Source organism: Vicugna pacos, chromosome 4 (assembly GCF_048564905.1).
Source record: "Vicugna pacos chromosome 4, VicPac4, whole genome shotgun sequence".
NCBI classification, from domain to species: Eukaryota; Metazoa; Chordata; class Mammalia; order Artiodactyla; family Camelidae; genus Vicugna; species Vicugna pacos.
In genome coordinates, this window is record NC_132990.1 from 68,423,735 (window position 1) to 68,444,105 (window position 20,371).

The 20,371-nt window shown below is 44.1% G+C and overlaps 1 protein-coding gene across 9 annotated transcripts in view; it reads right to left on the reverse strand.

The window, feature by feature from the left end:
* The window catches only part of TTLL11 (tubulin tyrosine ligase like 11), a 227,283-nt gene that overhangs the window by 182,129 nt on the left and 24,783 nt on the right, over window positions 1-20,371 (reverse strand). For all 9 annotated transcript variants that reach the window (XR_012072252.1, XM_072960060.1, XM_072960068.1 and 6 more), the window contains exon 2: window positions 2,055-2,151. Coding sequence is in view for 8 of the 9 variants with exons in the window: in XM_072960060.1 (XP_072816161.1) it covers window positions 2,055-2,151 (97 nt within the window). In the remaining variant the exon portion in view is untranslated. The remainder of the gene's footprint in view (window positions 1-2,054; window positions 2,152-20,371) is intronic.

Here is a 20,371-nt window from a genome sequence, read left to right on the forward strand (position 1 = left end):
AATGGCAAAAATGGAAAGGAAGCCTCATATGATGATTCATGTCTTGGGAATTCTGTCCTCATTCAAAGAATTGTTCTCGTCCAAATTATCTTCTCCCAATATCCCAATAAGTCCTTTCAGTGGCATCAAAAAGTCACCTTTTAGGAGTAGCAAGACAGAGAAAATTGTAAACTGTACATTAAACTGTACAAGAACCCTGGCTGCAAGAGTCCTGCTTGTTCTTCAGCAAAACCCGTTCTCCTCCAAGAACAAAACTGACCTTGGGCTCATTTTCTAGCTCTGATCCCAGGAAATCAATAAAGGTGGAGTTAGTTGTGCTACTAGACAACAAAGCATATGGTTAAAATGATCCCTCATTGGCATATTGCATAAGTGCCTGGTAGGAAGCCACAGCTCCAGGCTCTCCTGAGTGGAGTGAATCTTGTAACTCAGCATGACCCCAAGGGGGACCCTGGAAGCTACGTGACGGAGTAGCTATGTGAGCTATTGGCCCCTACAGCGTTTCCAAGCCCAGGCAGACCCACATTTACCGACGTGGATCTTGTCTCCTTGAACCTGAACTTTCACTTGAGGAGCCAGAGACCAGCTCTGGAACCCCTGCAATGGCACCACTGGAAAGAAACGCCTGACACTGAGTGGCTGGCCAGCTGTGTTTCCTGCCCCAGCTCCTTCTCAGTGAATCTGAGCCAAGTGGCTTATGCCAGTCTGTTATTTAGTTGAAAAACCCCCTAGTGGACATGGTACAACTTGCCAGTGTATAATGTTGGGTTTTCTTAAAGATGAGGCATGGAATGCCAAAAAAAAAAAAAAGGAGAGTAAGTTGATTCTCCTTTTAAAAACAAGCATAAGTGGAACACTAGAGAAAACATTTGATAGTCAGGAGACTACACTCCAGTTGCCAATCTGTAAAAGTGATACATAAACATGGTTAAGGCCTCGGAGGAAATACAGAAATAGTCACCTTGTGGTTTTGTTAAATGAGGGATGAGATTTGGGGTGATTTTTTAAAAATGATTTATTATTATATTCTATGTGGTTTGTGCCTGTTATGTTAAAATTTCTGAAAATAAGAGGGACCCCTCTGGCCACAATCATACCCAGAATGACCAAATGTTCCTTTCTCCCTAAGCACCACCCTCTCACCTTAACCACCCTCTTCACTTAGCCATTAAAAGTAATGAATGGTGGGAGGAGGACATAGCTCAGTGGCAGAGCGCCTGCATCGCATGTACCAGGTCCTGGGTTCAATCCCCAGTACTCTCTTTTTAAAAAGTAAATAAATAAACCTAATTACCTCCCCCCACAAAAAAGCCTAAAAATAAATAAAAATAGTTGGACCAAAAAAGAAGAACTGCAGTCATTCATGGAAAAAAAAAATCATGAATAGCAATCATAGCAGAAGAGCATAGTAGACATCAAACATAAAATCAAAAGGCACATGGGGAGGCTGGGAATAGAGTGAGGGGGTTTTTTAAGTGCTGGCTATCGCACTTATCTGGCACCGAGTCCTCCTTGCAGTCTCTCCAGATAACAGTCTCACTAGATAATATCTTCAGGTTAAAGGCGGAGGCTGGCTGCTTCTGTTCTCGGTATAGAGATGCTGTATTTGGATTTAAACATGGTACCTCCGAATACGCTATTCAGGTCGAAGCTGCTGACCCCATTTCTGTGATCAAGTCCCAGAATTTTAGTACTTCTCTTTCCTGCAAATTAGTTGAGTGAAGTAGCCTAATTTTTTCATTTTGAGAATACAGTCCCCCACCAGGACACCCCCATATAATATGTAAAACCCAAAAGATGCAAATCAGGTTCTTCCATCAGCGGAATTAGACCAGAAGAACCTGTCTTTTGATGTTTTTGAGCTGCCATCTTTAAACCCTGGGTGGGTTAAGCCTTGATCACCTTTGATCTCAAGGTCAGGGCACTGAGGCAGAGTGCAGACAGCAATTCCCAATTCAGGGTCCTCCAGTTTGATCTCAGAACACTGTCATGTTTTTGTCCAAGAAGACTCAGCCCTCAAAACATTTTTAAATGCCAACAGTAACAGCAGATACCTGGAAACTTGTTCACTTGACCGGAGAATATGTCACTGTCGTGAAATGACACTCCGTGCCAGTAGATATCACAAGGCAAGCGTCGACCAAATGGGAACTAGGAGAGAGAGAGAAAATGTGATTAATGACAAGAGCAAGAGGAGCAGCTATGATACTGAGTGTCTATTACGTACCAATCCCCAGCGCCTGGGCACACATCGCATGATTTAACCCTCACAGTAAGCATGTGAAGTAGCTAAGTCTTTCCCATTTTAAGGGTGAAGAAACAGATTCAGACAGGCTAAGTGACTTTTCCTGGGCCACACCCACTGAGCGGCAGAGTTCTGATTCTGCATGGCAGGCACTATCCTAGTGGCTTTACAGGCACGCTTGCATTTGAATCTTTATAACTATCCTAGGAAAGGATTATTCCCATTTTAATGAGGGACATGATGAAGAAATTGGGGCTGAGAGAGGTAATCTAACATGCCCAAGGTCACATAAAGCCAGTAATGGGAGGAATCAAAGTCTGAATCCAAGTCTATCTGAATTCCAAACTATATTTCACTTTCTCTGAAAATTGCAACATTCAAACCAGTGCCCCAAAACGAGCTTTTACAATCTCTTTCTCTCTCTCTCTCTCTCTCTCTCTCTCACACACACACACACACACACACACACACTCACACAAAGTCCACAAGGGCAGGATGTATCCCCAGTGCCTAAAACAGTTCCTGGCATTCAACAAAGACTTCTTGAATGAATAAATGAACAAACCAGGAGTGGTCCTCTGACTCACAATGAGATAACCAGATTCTCTCTTCCAGGAACTTGGAAATCAGAGATGCCGGGCAGCCTCTGCCGGCCCTTGAACTGGACATGATAAAAAGCCAGAGCCGGGCAGCTGTGCTGGACCGTGTGCACAGAGAAGCAAAGGCAGCCAGTCTACTGAGAGAGGAGAAAGGAGCAGGTGCAGAGAGAAAAGGAGACATGAGGCCATGTGGCCCTGGCAACACAGACTGAGTGACCTCAGTTCCTAGGGCTTCTAGGGCCTAAGCCCAGACCCTTCTGAGCCCGGCTGTCCCTTGGATCCTGTAAGGCAGCCGCACATCCTTAGAATGCATCCCTTTTGCACAAGCTGTAGCAGTTCAGTTATTCACAACCAGCAAAATCCCACGCTAAGACAAAATAGCCTACTCTTCCTACTAACATCTTGCTGCTACTTACAGTTAGCAACAACTTCTGCATTTATACAAAGTATTTTTTAAATGTGTAACTCAGATGACCCTTGTGAAAAGAAAAGAGTGAGGCCATGTTAGTTCATATTTAGAACCTGCTTGTTAAAAGTCCAAATGAAGAGAAACACCAACACATTAAATAAAATCATCCAATTTTCCCACCCTAAGGCTTGAGTTAACCAGGATTTTTATCTGCTGCAAGCTGAGAGGGCTAAGTTCCAATGGAAGAACACAGCATCACTAATGAAATGGTGGTGACTCAATGCTTTCCAACGACTCCAAATTAAAATGAAGGCAAACAGACTCAAGTCCTTTAAATCATTCACATTATTTCAAAACTGTGCCAAAGTGAGGCATATGTTACACACTCTATTAGCATTAACAACTTCCATCTATAATTTATAGCACTTCACTCATTTTCTTTGCATCCTAAGGACTGAAGTTATTAATTCTGTAGTCATAAACACAAAGAGATACAACATATGTCATTTTCTTCCAGCTGTTAAGTACTAATATAGAGAAAGGAAGAACGCCTTAACCAGCGAGGTTTCTCTAAAAAGCAGACTGTCCAAACAAAGTTTACTGAGATCCAAGTGGCTTTGCTGCCCACACTGGGGGACCAACACCTGCTCTGTGCCCATGGACAACTGAGGACTCCTTATCACCCTTAAAACGGTCCTTCCATCTTTGCCACATTCATGATTCCTAAATTAACCTTTCATTCGGAGCCCTTAGCTCATTCAGTTTTGAGAAACTGCCTTTTTAAAAAAATCAATTTATTCGATAATTACTATTGCCAGACCCTCTGTTAGGTGCTGAGAACACAGAGAAACACAATTTTAAATAGGCCCCAGGACCTCATAATCCCACATCTTTTTGAGATCTTTTAAAAAACTGCTTCAACAACTAACACCATGCTCAATGGGGAAAGACTGAAAGGTTTGCCTCTAATATTAAGAATGAGACAAGGATACTTACTTTCCCCACTTCTATTCAACAAAGTGCTGAAAGTTCTAGCCAGAGTAACGGGCAAGAAAAAGAAGTAAGAGGCATCCAGGTTGAAAAGGAAGAGGTAAAATTATCTGTTTGCAGATGACATGATCTTCTACGTACAAAATCTTAAAGATTATACACACACACACACACACACAAACTGTTAGAAATAATAAGTGAACTCAGCAAAGTTGCTGGGTACAAAGCCAATAAACAAAAATCAGTTGGTTTTCTGTATATTAACCATAACAATCCAAAAAGGAAACTAAGAAAACAATTCAATTTACAATAGCATCAAAAAGAATAAAATACTTAGGAATTGACTTAAGCAAGGGGCTAACCTGTACATTGGCTTGTACACTGAAAATTACAAAATTTTGCTGAAAGAAATGAAAGACACACAGAAGTGGAAAGATATCCCATGTTCAAGGATTGGAAGACTTCATATTACTAAGATATCAACACTACTCAAAGTGATCTACAGAATCAATGCCATCCCTACCAAAATTCCAGTGGCTTTTTTTTTTACAGAAATAGAATCTATCCTAAATTTCATATGGAATATCAAGGGATTCCAAATAGCCAAAAGGATCTTGGAGGTGTCACACTTCCTAATGCCAAAACTTATAACAAAGCTAATCAAAGTAAAGTAATCAAAAGTGGTGCATAAAATCACAATGAGATACCACTACACACATCTGTTAGAATGGCCAAAATCCAAAACTGACAACACCAAATGCTGGTGAGGATGTAGAGCAACAGGAATTCATCCACTGCTGGTGGGAAGGCAAAACGGTGCAGCCACTTTGGAAGGCAGTTTGGCAGCTTCTTACAAAACTAAACATACTCTTATCATATGATCCAGCAATTGTGCTCCTTGGTATTTACCCAGATTAAAAACTTATGTCTACAAAAAACCCTCCACACAAATGTTTATAGTAGCTTTATTCATAATTGCTAAGACTCGAAGGCAACCAAGATGTCCTTCAGTAAGTGGATGAATAAATAAATCGTGGTACAACCAGTAATGGAATTTTACTTAGTGCTAAAAAGAAATGAGCTATCAAGCCGTGAAAAGACATGGAAACACATATTACTTAGTGAAAGAAGCCCATCTGAAAAGGCTACATACTGCATGATTCCAATTAAATGACATTCTAGAAAAGGCAAAACTATGGAGACAATGAAAAGATCAGTGGTTGCCAGGGGTTAGGAGATGAACAGGTAAAGCACAGAAGATTTTCAGGGCAGTGAAGCTACTCTGTATGATACCATGATGATGAATACATGTCATTATACATTTGTCTAAACCCACAGAGTGTGCACCACCGAAAGTGAAAACTAATATAAACTATGGATTTTGGGTGATAAAGATCTGTCAATCTAGGGTCACTGATGTTAATAAATGTACCATTCTGGGGTGGGATTTTGATAGTCAGGGAGGCTGTGCATATGTGAAGGCAGTGATTATATGGGAAATCTCTGTTCCTTCTGCTCAATTTTACAGTGAACCTAAAACAGCTCTAAATCAAAAATAATAAAAGTAAATTAAAAAAAAAACCCAGTATGGTACTGGCATAAAGACTGACATACAGACCAATGGAATAAGACAGGGAACCCAAAAATAAATCCTCCCATATATGGTCAAATGATTTTCAACAAGGATGACAAGACTATTCAATGGAGAAAAGAAATCAGTCTTTTCAACAACTGATTTTGAGAAAACTGGATACTCATATACAAAAAAGATGAATTTTGACCCTTACCTTACACCATATACAAAAATTAACTCAAAGTGGGTCAAAGGCCCAATCACAAGAACTAAAACTATGAACCTCTTAGAAGAAAATATAGGGGATAAGTTTCATGACATTGGACCTGACAATGATTACTTGGACATGACACCAAAAGCATAGGCAACAAAAGAAAAAAGTAAATAAGTTAAATTTCATCAAAATTATAACTTTTGCATCAAAGGACACTGTCAACAGAATGAAAGGGCAATCCACGGAATGGGGGGAAATATTTGAAAATCATATATCTGATAAGGGATTAGTATTCAGAATATATATTTTTAAAACTCCTACAACTCAACAAAAACATTTTCAATTGAAAAATGGGCAAAGAACTTGAATAGACAATTCTCCAAAGAAGATATACAGATGGCTAATAAGCACATGAAAAGATGCTCAACATCACTAATTATTAGGAAAATGCAAATCAAAACCACTTCACACCCATTAGGATTACTATTATAAAAAATAATAATAAAAAGGAAATAACAAATGTTGATGAGGATGTCGAGAAATTGGACCCCTGTGCATTGGGAATGTAAAAAAAAACACTGTGAAAAACAAAATTATCACATGATACAGCAATTCTCTTTCTGGGTATACACACAAAAGAACTGAAATCAGGGACTCGAACAGATGTTGGTACCCAAACGTTCATAGCAGCATTATTCACAACAGCCAAAAGGTAGAAGCAGCACAAGTGTTCACTGACTGGCCATCAACAGATGAACAAAATGTGGTATACACACACACTGTAATATTACTCAGCCTTAAGAAGGAATGAAATTTTGACACCTCCTGCAACATGGATGAACCCTGAAGACACTATGCTAAATGAAGTAAGTTAGACATAAAAAGGACAAACGTATGATTCTACTCATATGCGGTAGCTACAGTAGTCAGACTCACAGAGAGAGAAAGTGGGATGGTGGTTTCCAGGGGCTGGGGGGAGGGGAAATGGGGAGTCATTGTTTAACATGTATAGTCTCAGTTTGGGGAAGATGAAAAAAGTTCTAGAGATAGATGGTAGTGATGGTTGCACAACACTGTGAATGTATTTAACACCACCGAACTGTACACTTAAAGATGGTTAAGATGGTGAATTTTATGTTCTAAATAAAGCAACCACAACAACAACAAAAAACTACCTGCTTACGCCCCACCCCCCAGGCTAAGGGGCCATTCATGACTCTACTCTGAGCTCTTTGGAGCCTGGACTGCCGCATGGATTTTCATGGGGAAATTGAAAACTGACAAACACTTCTCAGATTCCCTGCTCCCCATTCTCAGGTTCATTGCCATCGTCCCAGTTACCCAGACTCTAAATCTGGGAGTCATCCTTCCTTTTCTCTTCTTTAAACCCTTCTGGAAAAGGCACTGAATTTGGAGTCAGAAGACCTGAGACTTCTAGACTTTCTCTGTTCACTTACTAACTGTAAGATTGTAAACAACCAGAACCTCCGTGTCCTCAGTAGACTGAGATGAGAAAACCAGGTAGCAACAGGGACCAAACAAGATACTGGAAATGAAAACGCTTTGTACGCTACACAGAACAATACAAATCTGAGTTCATCATTGATTTATTTACTCATTATACGTTAAGAACCTACTCTGTGGCACCGTGTGTCTCAGGTGATGAAGACACACGGGAACACGTCTGCCTTCATGGAGCACTCAGTCCCTGGGGAGAAAAAGTGGAATCCAGGGTATCACCACAAACCACAGTAAGGCTGAAATGCGACCCGGGCAGCAACGAGAACACAGGGGACCGAGCACATTGGGGAGGTCAGAGAAGGCGCTCTGAGTCAGGAGACCACGTGTTCACCAGCCCAGGACAGCTCCAGTCTACGCCTGTTGTCCTGGTGTCATCATTAATAGCACCTCTTTTCGCTTTCAAATGTATCCCAGTTTGGGCAACAAATTAAATGGTCACCCTGTTCCTGAGAAAGGGCTAGTAGAGTGAGATGGGAAGGAAGATCAGGTAGGAGATGTGGCTGAGAGGTCCTGCAAGGTGGGTCTTAACAACTGCCCGTTCAACATGATGATGTGGAGAGCTTCGGAACTACTTGGGCCCCCCATGATCACTTTGCTGGTGTCTTCAGCACTTAATTCCCATGCCTATAATACGTACTGTTATGTACTTCACGTGTAACCCTTATCTCCCTCGTAACACTGAATTTCTAGGACCAGGAACTATTTGACATTCTTGTCTCAGGTCTCCAGTGATATCTAACCAGGTGTCCAGTGGGTCCCAGACCCCAGGCAAATGAGAAGCCGAAATTCTGCGAACCCTCCTGATACCCTCTCCCTCCCCAACAGCCCACTGGTCAGCAAGTCTTCTGGTTTATCTCCTCATTTATTTGTAAGTTTCCTCTCCTTTCTGAATTCCCACTGCCTTAATTCGGGGCCTCGTTTCTCCCCTGGATGAGGACTAACCAGCCTCCTCCCCAACATTCCCCCTCCCCGTCCCACCAAGGTCTCCCCTTCCCGTCTACCCCACACTCAGAGGGATTTTTTTTTTTAAACACAGCTCTGACCATGTCACTCCTTTGCCGACACTCTCCCCATAAGTAAGCTCCCAGCCTGGTCTCAAAGACACTTCCCAAACTCCCCTCTGCCAAAGTGCTCGCCTCCAGCGGGACCATGCGGCATTGGGCACTTGCACGGTCACAGCCAGACTCCTTTCGACATTAAGTAAACAGCACTTTACTGTTTTGTGGCCTGGGTTTCTACATGCCACTCCGTCTGCCTGGGATCTTCCAACTCAGCCTGACCATCTGCCCTCTTCCTTCCATGAAGCTGTCTCACCAGCACCCCCTTCCTCGTGGCCTCCATCACTCAGACCCTTCACGGGTCACCCAGCAATGGCTCATCTGCAAGTCTGTCTGCTCCCCGACACTGCAGACTCTTCAAAGATGAAGACACCTTCCTAATCTTGTGTATCTCTAACTCCAAGCCCGAGACTTTATTTATTTTAACCTTTTGGGGGGGGTCAAGACTCACTTTGAGAGTCTCTCCAGAAAAACACACATGCATAATATTTCCCATGTAGTTGTAGGAGAATCAAAGACTCCCGGAAGCCTCCAGTTGTTCACAGACACAATTGTTAGCAACATCTGGTATGTTTCATGAACGAATATGTGAATAAAGGTGCTCAGGAATGGCAGCTACTCAAATACAACATCATCACCATCATCATTAAAGTTAGCATTTATGTGATGCCTATTACCACGTCTATGTGTTAAACACTTTACATATATTACCTCATTTACTCCTCACAACAATCTCACGAGAAGGGAGTGTCTATTAATCCTACTTACATATGAAGAAACCGAAGCTTGGGGAGAATCAATAATTTTCCCAAGGACACGGAGCTAGTAAGGGCAGAGTCAGGAGCAAAGCCAGGTCTGCCAGACCCCATGGCCCAGGCTCTTAACTGCACACAACTGCTCTGGAGCTGATCACGACCATGGTAAAGTCACACGTGGACTAGAGAAACTGACCTACCTTCACCCCACCTGCTACCATCTTTGTCACAAAGGAAGTTCCTCCTTCAGCGAACATATCTCTGTGGACCCAAAATCCTTCTCCGTCTTGCCCAAAAGGACTTTTAAAAAAAAAACCCAAAAAAACCTTGCAATAGCCAGGCTCTTACGAGAACTGAAAGCATTATGTCCTTTGAGCATATTTGTGCTTGAGGGACCGATGTTCCGGTCGCTCTCCTAATGGCCCAAAGAGCAAGTCCAAACCCCCCGAGGGATTTCTGCAAAATGAAATTTCCCAGTGAATGCTGATGAAAGCACAATTCACATTTCTATACTTTGTGAATGATTTTCTTCATAAAGCTTCTTCATGAACAGAAAAACCTTTCAAGTGATTGGGCATAAAAGTGGCAAATAAGCTTTGATCTGGGCAAGAATCTGTGTAAAGCACCTTTAGGGGGAAAGGACCCAAATTGCTGTTTTAAAATGAGGGGCCTAAAGCACTCGGGGTTGGGGGGCGGTGGTGGACAGACAGGAGGTGTTGCGGCCAGAGCAACACGCTTGGACTAGGAAGACCCTGGCTCGGGCCCCGACCCACCACACCCCACCCAGAGACTTGGATGTCCTGACCTCGCCCCTCTAGCCTCAGCAGCTCATCCACAACGGAGGAAAGTGGCAGCAATAAAGCCTGTCTGCCTCCCGGGGCTGCTATGGAGGCTGAGGTAATGTGTGAGAAAGCACTTTGTAAGCAGCCAATGGCTGTTAGATGGGATAGTTATTATTTTGAATGTCCAAGGAAATCACCTCAGTGAGTGACTTCAATGAAAAAAGATGCCAACCAAACACCAAGCATCATTAGGTCGGCTCTTAAATAAGAACACGCGGTTCACCTGCACCTGGGAAACCTTCCACGATGCCCTCAGGCGGGCACTGGATTTCTCTCCAGCGCTCCCGCCCCACTCTGTGCACGCCCGAGGTACCGCCGCTGCCCGTAGGGTGTTTTTGTTTACATGACTGCCTCCCTACCAGACAGGATGCTTCAGGGCGGAGACACTTTATTCTTCTTTCTCCCCCTCCCCCACCTAGCCTAGTGGTCGGAAGCCTCTAAGAGGGTCTCCACTGATCCCTGCCTCCTGGAATTCATGTCCTGTGTAGTCTCCTCCCACAGTGTCACAGGCTTGTTCTAGGTGACCAGTAGCTACAGCGGAAAGGATGGAATGTCACTTCTAAAGGATACCTGTATACAAAGACTGTGCCCTCTCAGTCTCTGTGTCTCTGCCCCTCTCTCATTACCACTTGCTTTGAAGACGCCTAGAAGAGGTAGGAAATCAAAGCCTCCTACCAGCAGCCACGTGAATGAGTTTGGAAGTTGATCGTTCAGCCTCCGTCAAGTCTCCCGAGAGGCTCTGAGCCAGAAGCCCCAGCGAAGCCACTGCCAGATTCCTAATCCTCAGAAATCACCTGAGACAATAAATGTGTGTCGTCGTAAGCTGCTGACCTTGGGGGAAGTTTGTTACACAGCAATAGATGATGAATCCGTCATTCTGGTTTTAGAACAGGGTCATAGGGAAAGCACTCTGAGAAGGAAGGAATTCAAGACTAATATATCCTTACAATGAATATAATTCTTACTATTTATCAAGCACTTAAGTATGTGCCAGGTGTCTTACATATACGCCTCCGTCTTGACATGAAAAAATACAATCCCGTTGCTAATAAGTGGCAAACCCAGAATTTGAAGCCATGTTGGTCTATTTCCAAAGATGGTGTTCTTTTGATTCTACTAAGCTGGATCGCTGGATAGATGGATTAATCTATAAAAAACCAATGAGCACATACATCTATAATTTTAAAAATGAGCTGTGGTTAACACTTCAAGGAAAAACGTTGCACAGAAAAGTCCACAGAAGGCCAGTTAAGACAAGGGAAGGACTGAACAACTGCCCTTCAAAGACGGACTAAAAATTTAGCACTCTTCTTCTATCGAGAAAGAAAGCCAACAGAGAGAATTTTAGTGGAATTTCACCAAATCCTGAAGGGTGTGCCCAGATGGGACACGGCTCTACCTGCCAAGTGTGAGCATATCAAAAGAAGAGGAATCCCTTTAGAGCCTGAGAGAGGGAGGCCAGCTCACTCCTCTGCTGCTCTTATCACAGCTAACAACATTGCTGTATACCCAGACGGGTGACAAGAGACCCAACTGAGGGACCCCAGGGAGATGCCAGGCTCCCTCCTGCCCGTGGAAAATGTGGCTGATGAGGAAGGACCTCCCCCCATGCTGGTGAGGGAACTGCCAGCTTCCTGGTGACAGGATGGGGCTTCAGGGAAAGCCCACACGCGGAGAAACTCCGAGCCTGTTTCCTCAGTGGGAACAATTACGGCAGCGTGACTGGATTATTAGATGGGTTAATAATGTGTTTAGCACTGTGCCTGGCACACAATGCCTGGTGCACAGTAGATATTCAAATAAAACTGGTTTCCTTCTTCTCTTCCATTCTTTCCCATCACCCTTCCCCAGACCTACTGGCTGGTAAGATATTACCCAAAGGAGATGGTGGAGCTCAAGAACCTAGATTCAAATCTCAGGCCTGGCGGCTACCTAGGGCCTTGGTTTCATCATCTGAAAAAGAGGAATGGCAAACCCTCCCCCACAGGAGGTGCTGTAAAGATGAAAAACAACCACGTAAGTGAAAGAATGCTCGTGAACGTCCCGGCACATAGTAGCAGCTAGAGTAGTCCAATTTAGAATACTGACAGCAGGCCTCTTTCACGATTCTTCATCCAATTAAGTCCCTGGATGAGAAGGGCAGAGACAGAGCGAGTCCTCAGATTCCCCCAGTGGTAGAGAAAGCAGAGGCCGGCCAGCTACAACACAAGTCCACCTCTTGAAAAGAAACAGTGAATCAGACAGGCTCCCGGGATGTGGGAACCAGCCTCGGGTTAGAGGCAGATCCTTAACAGACAAAGGCTTTCTGTGCAACCCAGTGCTGTGTCAGGGCCCAGGAGGAGCAAGGGGAGGATAGCTGAACCAAGGAGGGGCCCTTCGAGGTGGGTGTGAAGTTGGCATCTGCCAGGCAGAGATGAAAAGGGAAATCGGGCGGAGGGGACAGTGCATGCCAAGCAGGGGGTCCGGGAGAGGGTGGGGTGCCTGCAGCCCAGGATCAGGAGGGAGACAGAGCTGGAGAGGTCAGCACGGCCCCACTGACCTTGACGAGCTCACAGGGCAAGCCGAGGAGCTTGAACTCTGCAGGTGGAAGAGCGCCCAGGGAAGTGCTCAGAAGCAGGGCCATGCTAGAAAGGAGAATGGGGGCGGGGTGGGGTAGGACCCAGCAAAGAGGAAAAGAGTGCCTGGGAGGAGGGGTGGGGAAGGCACGGGGGAGTGAGAGCATGTAGAGGGTTCAGGAGGGAGAGCTGCTGTGACAGCCCAGGCACTTTGAAGGAGTGCCTTCTGTGCCAGGGGCTGGCTCACCCCCTCCGCGTTCCTGGTCGTTGGAGACTGACTGGAGAGGATCCCACAGGGATAACCAGCACTCTGAGGAGACTTCTCGTTTAATAAAGCCGCCGTCCGGCTCCAGTGGGTTTCCCGGGAAGACAATAATTACTCATCCCCTAATAGAGCCAATAAATACAGCACGAGGATAAGTAATTAACAACCTTTTGCTGGAAAGTTGCAATTCTTGTGATCTATGAAGTTTCTTTTCCTATTCCCTTCGTCATTGCTGCAAATATGATCCCCCCGGTAAGCGTGCCATTCGTTGTTCGCTGAGTTAATCACCAAAGCATCTTGTATTTTTTCTTTTATTAAATCCATTCATTATAATTGACTCATATGAATCAAAGCTGGAGGAGCTGCGGTGAGGGCTGTCGTCCACCTCGCTCCTGCTTCTGATTACAATACGTTTAATGAGATCAAAACGGTTACCAAACAATTGAACCACAGGAAAAAAAAGCCCACGCTAGCAGGAGGGAAAGATAACCTCGCTCCTCTCATAATTTCTGTGCCCCATAGCAACCTCCTCCAGTTGTTTATTCTGGTCTCTGATTTCCCACCCGAAAAGAATCTTTATTAGTGGTAATTATATTAGGCAAAAGAAAAAAGCTTCACAAACTTCTAAAGTGATTTACCTCTTGGCTTGCAGTTTTAATTAAAATTCCAGTTTATTTAGCAAACAGCTCTGAAAAGATTAGATACCAATTTAGCACTATGTTCTTTTTCCACTTTCTAATTCATAAGGGTGACACAAACAACAAAATAACCACATTTAATGGCTCTTACTCCACCCCATCATAATTCAGCCTATGGAAAAGAGCTCCAATATCAATTATCAATTATAAATTAACTCCATTATGCTTTGGAATATTCTCAACGGTAGTCTCCCTGTTCTTTGCTCCCTCACTGTGAGTAAATGATACCAATGCACCACGAGGCCTCCAATTACCCAGTCTCTTCCACATCAAAACTTTAAATGTGTTTATTAACTGGAATGGAAACAAAGCAAATCAGATCTCCATTTCAGCAGCACTGCCTCCCATCCAGGATACCAAACAACTTTTCCCGAAGTCACTCCTGACAGTTCTCGGGGCAGCTCATCCCCAGTTGACCAGCTACCCAGGCCAGTTCAATGCTTTCCACATGGCAACTCCCACCAGAAAGCCAGTCTAAAGGCACCATGTTTAGCTGAAACATCAATTCATTCAACATACAAGCAAGTCATGCCTTTGAGCCGGGTGGCAGGCTCAGGGAATGCTGAGAGGTCCCACACGTGGGAGCAGAGGATTAGTGGTAGGAGACAAAGCTGGAGAAGTGAAAACAGGAGGACGAAGGAAGCCGCCCTTACCTTCAGGGAGCCCATGATGCAGCGGCTGAGTCAAACACATGAACAGATCGATGTAACACCTGTGCCCACCCTCTCACTGTGCCAACATCCACTGTATGCCTGCGTCAGAGCTAAGCTCTTGACTCACACTGTCACATTTCCTCTCCATACAACCTAGTGAATAGCCAGCACAACCCCATTTCACAGAAGAGGTAACTGAGGCTTGGAGAGCTGATTCTAGATGAGAAAAAGAGAAGTCGCCAAGAAGACTAGGCAGGGAAAGGGGTTTCCACGGGAGAAGGCAACTGTGCAAAGACCGACAGCAAAGAGCAACCAAGAGCCTGGAGATCCAGTCCTCCTCTGTCCGTGGACACCAACTTGCTGAGCCTCGCTAGGCATTATTGGATCTCTTGGGCCTGCTTTCCCATTTGCCACATGCAGAATATTTCCTAGTCTATAAATCTGCAAGGGCCTGCTATTCTTTACCAACACTGACTCTGATTTGGGCTAACCCTAAAGCACTCACTGCTGTCTTAATATGTACCCAAGGGACAGAGCAGTTTCTTAGGACTCACTTGCCCCCCTAAACTCATTTGCTACTCCTGACCCACAAAACTAGCCTGCAATTTCCCATAGTCAGGCCATTGTCTTGAGAGCCTCAAGTCATATCATCACGTATTACTAAGAAGAATTTATATAATTGTACTAATAGTTTCTATAATAATAAAAATTGTGACTACTATTTATTGAGTTTATATTATGTGCTGCATACTTTATATGTGTTGTCTTTTTTTTTTTTAAGGGGGAGAGGTAATTAGGTTTATTTATTTATTTTTAGAGGAGGAGGTACTAGGAATTGAACCTAGGACCTAATGCATGCTAAGCATGCACTCTACCACTTGAGCTGTACTCTCCCCTCCTATATGTGCTGTCTTAATTCACCCTCACAACTGCACTATCAAGTAGGTAGATACACTGCCATTTCATGTTACAGAAGAGAAAGTGAAGTAAGTCAGGAAGAGGAAGAAAAATACCATATGATATCATTTATTTGTGGAATCTAAAAAAGAAAGACACAAATGAACTTATTTACAAAACAGAAACAGACTCACAGACATAGAAAACAACTTATGTTTATGGGAGGGGAGGTGGGAAGGGATAAATTGGGAGTTTGAAATTTGCAGATTTAACTACTATATACAAAATAGATAAACAAGTTTCTTCCGTATAGCACAGGGAAGTATATTCAATATTTTGCAGTAACCTATAATGAAAAAGAATATGAAAAGGAAGATATGTATGCATATGTATGACTGAAACATTAGGCTGTACACCAAAATTGACACATTATTAAAAGACTATACTTCAATTTAAAAAAAAATATATATATATATATATATAATTTTACAAAAGAGGAAACTGAGGCTTAGAGCAATTAGATAACTTCGTCTCTGGTAGTGCATGCAGTAAGTGGTAAAGCAAGGACTGAACCCAGGTCCATTAAGTCTTTGGTTCCCAGAGAACTAAGCCTAAAAGAAAAGAATAAGGTTCCTTTTACAGCCAGAGAATTCCAGTGACAAGGAAGTGTATATTAAGGCTGATGTGTGCAGGGAAGGAGCAGGGGAGCCACCAGAGTTGAGGAGTTGGCCCCACTAGGAGCTCTCCAGAGTGCTGAACTGCCTCTGCCAAAGGACTGTGACTCACAGCACCTACATCTTCCACCAGGGGGCCCCAGCTTGTCCTAATCCTCACTTCCTGGTTTCAGTGCCCAATGGGGCATAATGGAATAGAGGGAATGGGAGCAGGAGTGCAGCTGGGAGACAAACAGCTAACTTTTAGAAGTAGTGAGCTTGAGGGGACGATGGGACATCTCATTGGAACTACCCTACAAGGAATCCAGAAATACAGGAGTGGGAGTGGAGAGAAGTCAAAGCAAGAGGTACAAACTCTTCAGTCATAGAAGAGAAAACTGAAGAAAGAGTGAGTGCATTTTTGGAGTGGTTGCTGAGAAAGTAAAGCAACGGGCCAGGAGCAGAGAGGGAAGGGGTCTCCCCTTAGCAGTCTTGGACAGCGTATACCAGGAACAAATAACTAAACTCTCAGACCCCGTCATTGCATTGAAAGGTGTTCAGAGAGGACAGAACTGTGTCACCTGTAGGTTTGAAACCATGAATAATCACCATCACTTCTCAATCCCCTCCTGCCTCCGCCCCCCCCCCCAAAAGGAACAGGAAATCACAAAGTATTCAAGGGAAAAACAGAAAATAGCCTGCCATAAGATCATATGATTCAAGTCAATCAAGGTCATATCCCCCCTCCCTTGAAGCAAAATGCCTCCTTATAAATTTGAGAGGTCACCGAGAAAGACCGTGAGCCCCTCTTTGGCCTTTTAGACCACAGATCCTAAAGGCTTCAATGATGGGATATTTATAAGCACATCTCTCCCCCTGCTGGCAAAAGAGATATTAGAAAAACACATTGATTCTCCAGCTCCATCCCCACTTCTATCCTCCTACACATCTCACATAAGAATAGTTATCCTCTTTTATTAACTTAGTCTTTCATTCAAGTATCAATGCAATTTATGCATTAACTCAGTGTCAGGCACTGGGGATTTACAGAAGGATAAAGCACAGTCTCTGTCTTTGGAATGTGAACTCGTAAATAAATCACAATGCAAAGTGGCAAACACTCCAGCAGATGAGGGTCAAAAGCCTATGGGAGAATGAAGCAGGGCAAGTTATTCCCCTGGGGAGAAAGGTGCGGTTTGATAAAAACTTGAAAGATGAGCTGGAATTTGCCAAACCCAGAAGCCAGGAAGGTAGTCTAGGCTGGAGGAGTCCTGTGTGTAAAGGCATGGGAGCATAAGGCAGTATGATTTCTCTGTAGTGGAAAAGAACAAATCTCACTCCATATTAGATCTGTTCCTTTGGCTTTAACCCTACGCTGTTTCCGCGGCTGGTTCTGTACCTTTTGTAAAAGAATGTTGCCTACAGCCTGAAACATACAGGATAGCCTCTTCTCAAGGCTCTGACCTTTAAGGGTATTAACCCTTTTGCATTCATACAAAGATAAAAAGTTGCAGAACAGAAAATGACATTTGTTTTGTTCGGGGTTTACAGGGACACCATGACCTGACCAAGTGGACAGCTGCAAGAACAAAGGATTCCAACACCAAGAAGTTTGCAACAAGCACACACCCTTCCCTTTTTAGTATGAAGGGAGCCTGAATTCTGACTTGGGAAAGATGGTTCTCTACGGCATTAGCCTGCCATCTTCTCGGCCTGCTGGCTTTCTGAACAAAGTCATTATTCCTTGCCCCAACATTTCGTCCCCCGATTTATTAGCATGTTGTGCAGAGAGCAGAACGAGTTTGGACTCAGTAACATCTCTAGGGCAGGAACAACATCTTAATTATTTCTGAATTCCAGGTGCCTAGCCCAGCAACTGGGAATGGCATCAAACAGATGCTGGAGGAGTGGACATGACAGCATGTGGTTTAGTTTGGAGGAATAAAGCATGACAGTGGGGTCTTGCCACAGGAGGGGAACTGAGTGGAACCAGAATCTCTAAGCCTCAAAACAAATCTTGATGTGCAAATTCTCAGCATATAGCAGGTGCATGCAGACTTTGGTCATTCATTTCTCCAGCCCAGGGCTTGACAATAACTGACATGTCCAGCTCTCTGTAGGTGAACAGGGCAGCTGTCGGCAAGAAAATGTACACCCTCAGTGTGGGCCAGTTCAAGAGTGATGGGCTACTTCACAGCTAGAGTCCACCCTACTGCTTAGAGTTTTAAAAGGAATTATCAGCAGTAACAATCCAAATGTGATGGGAGCCAGGGTGAGAGTTTTGGGCATCCCTACCAAAGTTTGGGATTTCCTTTTGTTTCTGATGTTGAGCTGTATTGTCAAGCTCCAAATCTCATTTTTCACAGCTCAACACAGCCAACAGCTGTGGCAAAAAACGTATTGCTTTCACTAGCTCCTTGAGATGAGAGTTGTTATTCTTCTCCTCAAGTATTTAAGCCATACCTTTTAATTTACTTAATGAACTCAGAACTAACTGATTGATGGCCCAGCTCAGTTGGCAATGACAACTGGTCTTTCCCTGATGACCAGATAATTAGGCAATTGCATTAAGTATATGTCACCCCGACCAGCTGACAAGGTCTATGAAGACAAAGCCAGCTCACTCAGGGCTTTCAGTCAGCTTCCACAGAGCGCAGGTTTTTAAGCACTCTGGTACCACTTTAAACGCCTCTGTCTTTCCACGGTGTTATAAATCTGGTGCTTTCCTGGTGCATCCTGAAGAATCAGGGCAGTAAAAATAGCTTTGGAAAAATCTGTATCCTATGGTAAATAATGATTAGTAGAAATGTTATAGGATTAAAACTCAGGAGACCAAGATTCTAATTTTTCATTCATCCACTCAACAAACATTAATTTTGTGCCTATTATGTGCTAGCTACTGGGCTAAGTGCTTGGATATAACAAAACCACCACCACCACGTGTGTTGAGCATTTACCATGTGCCACACACAGTTCTACATTTCACATGTATAAAGTGACTTAACACATCTATCACTCCTAGGGCGCAAGTACTATTATCACACCCATTTCACAGATGAGAACAATGAGGCACAGAGAAGTTAAAATAACTTGCCTCAGTTTTCACCCTCATATGTGGCAGAGCCAGGGACCAAACCCAGCCAGTCTTGACTCGAGATGAATAAGATACAGTTCCAGCCTTAGAGAAGCTCAGGGTTTCTTGAAGGAATACACAGACATGTGCACTTAATGTCTCTATGACCCAGGGAAAAACTTTTCATCTCTCTTACTAGTATTCTATTGCTGTATAAAAAAAATCAACACAAATCTAGTGGCTTCAGACAACATCCATGTATTAGCTCATAGTTCTCCAAGTCAGAGGTCCACCAGGGCTTAGCTGGGTCCTCTGCTCAGGTCATCACAGGCTGAAATCAAGGTGGGGCCAGTGTGGTTCTCGTCTGGGCTCAGGGCTGTCTTCCACGCTGACTGGAAGAGTTCCTCTCCTTGCAATTGGAGGACTGAGGTCCTCATTCTCCTTCGAACTGTCAGCCAGGGACCACAGTCAGCAACTAGACACTGCCCACAGTCCTTTGCCATAGTGACCCACATAGGCAACTCAGAATGTGGATGTTCACTTTCCTCCAGACTAGCCAGATCACATCTGTCTGACTTCCTCTTCTGCAATGAGCCAGAGAAAGCTGTTTTTAAAATGACTCACCTGATTAGGTCAGGCCCACCCAGAGACATCCTTTAGCTCTGTAGTGTCACATAATCATGGAAGTGATATCTCATCATATACACAGGTCCCACCCACACTCAAAGGGGAGAGGATTATACATACGTGAAGGTCATTAGGGCTTATTTTAGGATTCTGCCTATCACACTTTCTGAGTTCTCACTTTCCAAGTCTGAGACTAGACGAGATGATGAGTACTAACTTCTACTTATACAGTGATCTCATTAATAAAGACCTTTTCACATACATGATCTTACTTCAGCCGTACAACCCAGAGTTTCAGGTGCTCTGGGAGCAAGGTTAGCTTCGCTGTCTGTCGGGATGAGGAATCTGAGTTTAGAGGAGTTAACCTTTTCCCTGCCATACTGGGAGAGCAAAGGCTTAGCACAGGTCTCCTGATTCTGGCATCTGGGCTCCCTCCTCTGGCCCACGCTGCCATGATGATCCGAGAGGACAGGATACATTTGAGGCCAGGGCCATGACTGAAGTGGAAAGAACACAGGCTTTGGAGTCAGATGGACCTGGGTTCAAGTTCTGCTCCTTATTAGCTTCAGGGTCTTGGGCAAGTCACTTCCCCTGGCTGGGCATCCTCATCCTTAAAATGAGGGGAGTTGGGCTCCCCGGCTTCCAAGGGCTCTTTCAGCCTCAGATCAGGATGAGTGCGCTTCAGCGGCTTGCTGGAAGATTATTAGCTCCAAGATTCCGTTCTCTGGGTCGAGGGAGAGCCTC